Below are 2755 nucleotides of genomic sequence, written 5' to 3'. Positions count from 1 at the left end.
GAGAAGAGAAGAAGAGAAGAAGAAGAAGGAAAAAAGGAGGCAGCGGGCAAGAAATAAGAAGAGCAGCGACCAAAAGGGCGGGCGGCTGAAGGCCTCGTTCCCAAGTGGGACTAGCGGCAGCCACAGTCAGCGCCAAGCTGGGCGGGCCTGCGCTGGAGAGCGGTGATTGGCGGGTTTGGGACCTGACTAGACTTGTTTTGGAACCACGTCGGCGCGAGGTGCTGAGGGAAGGCGCAGGGGGGGTGAAGCAAACACGCCAGGCACAGAACACACGAAAACCAGCCTGGTTTAAATACGGGCCCCACTGCTTCCGACTTGGCCGCCGATGACTCGCTGATTCCCCCGTTTCAGATACGCGCCATGCCCCTTCCGGCAGTCCGTTGTACGCAATGACGGCGGCTTACGTCGACACAAGGGTCGTACCTGCCCAGAAAACCCGGGCACGTCGCGCCTTCCACAGCGGTGAATAGCCGTGTTGTGGCTCGTATGGCCAGTGGGCCCCCCGCCCCGCCAATCATCAGCGCATCATCGAGTCGAGAATCACAGTGCGACGCCCCCGAAGGCCCCCGGAGGCCCCCCGGCGGTCCCTGGAGTCCTCTGCATCATTTAGGCCTGGGCCCCCCGATCTGCCCTCCAATTCCCACCGGGCAAGGCGGCGATGAGGGTACATTGGGCCTAGATCTTGGGCACCGCTCAGGTCCAAACTCCACTGCAGGCGTCTCTCCCAGATTCTCGTTCATCCAGGCCACCCAGGATTCACACATCAACGCACAGCAGGGCAGAGAAGAATTGTCCGTTCCCCACGTGGCGAAACAACTGTCCATCATCGGCTTGAAACATTAGAAAAAAAGAATAAAAAAATCCATGTCTGTCGCCGCCCTTTGACTTATCGCCCTTGGGCTGGCAACTTCCGGAAATTTCTTTGACTTGCAGAAGACCTCTCTCATTTGACCGACAGACAATTCTTGGACACAGGGTTGCATCCGCCCTGCTCCGTTTGGCTTCTCGACAAACAGGAATAAAAAAAAATCACTCGTTTTTTTTTCCCTTTCATTTTCCAAGCAACAAGGAAAAAGACACAAGTCAACTTTTTGGTTCATCCAACTTTCTGGGAGTTTCAACCGGAATGGAGGGACATGGTTCTGGTGATGGCCATTGGCCTCCCACTTGCTGATCAGCTTTGTGCCTGGCAGGACTATGTCCCCTCTTCATCCCACACACACACACATCTCTTTATCAATATCCAGGACTCTGAGAAATGCGCGCAGAAGTCACCATTAATGGCCATCCTCTCCCCCTCACTCCTGAGAACAAAATCCACGCATCAAATGGAGTCTCTACCATTCAACAATCACAGTTGTGGTTTCAACCACACCAGAACCCCCTCCATTGTAATGTGTGCCCATAGAGATTGAACTGCCTGGTAGATCAGTTCCGTACTGCATTCAAGCTGTGAATAGTTGATGCCATGATCGCACGCTGTGCCCTTTTCTCTCTCGGCGCATCCGCTCATGTAATCGCCCCTTACCAGACTAGGATATAATCACTACATCCTCTCAACGTCAAACCTTTTCTCGTCGCTTCACCTCTTTTCTTCCTGATCAAACAAACAAGCTCGATATCAATCATATGGTATTCATGGTCCCTTGGGGACAGCAGAAAATCCATCTAGCAGGCCTCTAGATACAGTCAGGACATACAAGTACAGTGAAGACAATCTGCATGCCACCGGGCCAGATACAGCATCCTTGATGGAAAAGGTAAAAAGACACGAAGATAACGCAACAGATAATAAGGTGACGCGAAAAGAGAATCCCGTTTACCGAACCGAACCCCACCGCATGGAATTGACAACGCCAAATGGGAAACAGATGTACCTCCGGAAAAACGTGTTTCGAACCGGGCGCCAGACGTCATTCGTGAAAAAGAAAAAGAAAAAAAGAGCTTGAATGGGGGATATTTGTACCGAAGAGAAGACGAAAAAGATATGAGCTGACTGGGACTCCGTTTAGAACCAATCTCCGTGGTCTTTCATGGCCTCGGCGACCTTGATGAAACCGGCGATGTTGCTACCAATAACCAATGATGGCAACTGGTCCTCACTCAGGCTGGTATAATTCTCCGAGGTCTTGACACCGGTCTCGAAGCAGGTTTTCATGATATCCTTCAATTTCTGGTCGACCTCCTCCGCAGTCCAGGTCAAACGCTGACTGTTCTGCGCCATCTCGAGACCGCTGACAGCGACACCGCCGGCGTTGGCGGCTTTGCCAGGCGCATACCAGGCCGCACCTCCCTTCTTGTGCAATTGACGGTGGGCTTCAAAGTGCTCAATGGCGGAAAGCGTGCAACCCATGTTGGATCCTTCAGCAATGTACTTGCACCCGTTATCGATCAAACCAATTGCTTCTGGGCCGGACACTTCGTTCTGAGTAGCACAAGGAAGCGCAACGTCAACCTTGCCAGCGTGCAACCAGGGACGGGCACCTTCAATGTACACGCATCGATCCTTGAAGTTGGGGGCGTCAGCAAGGACGGAAAGCTGCTTGCGCTGATCCTTCAATTCCTGGATTTCGTAAATCTCCTTGGGAGTGATGGAGTCGCCTTCGTTTCGGACAATGAGCGAGCCCTTGCTATCAGAGAGGGAGATGACAGTGCCGCCGAATTCAATCACCTTGAGGGCAGCATACTGTGCGACGTTGCCGGAGCGGGAGATAGCAACACGCTTACCCTTGAAAGATTCCTGGCCGTTGGTGGG

General features: G+C 52.8%; 1 protein-coding gene across 1 annotated transcript in view; it reads right to left on the bottom strand.

Moving 5' to 3' along the window:
- Nucleotides 1-2008: 2008 nt before the first annotated feature.
- The window catches only part of UREG_06801 (NADP-specific glutamate dehydrogenase), a gene marked incomplete at both ends in the record, with an annotated part of 1734 nt that continues 987 nt past the window's right edge, over nucleotides 2009-2755 (bottom strand). The window contains one exon of the mRNA XM_002583788.1: nucleotides 2009-2686. Within this exon, the coding sequence (XP_002583834.1) occupies nucleotides 2009-2686 (678 nt within the window). The remainder of the gene's footprint in view (nucleotides 2687-2755) is intronic.

The sequence above is a fragment of the Uncinocarpus reesii genome, genomic scaffold, assembly GCF_000003515.1.
Source record: "Uncinocarpus reesii 1704 scaffold_4 genomic scaffold, whole genome shotgun sequence".
Classification (NCBI taxonomy): domain Eukaryota; kingdom Fungi; phylum Ascomycota; class Eurotiomycetes; order Onygenales; family Onygenaceae; genus Uncinocarpus; species Uncinocarpus reesii.
This window is presented reverse-complemented; position numbering and strand designations above follow the sequence as displayed.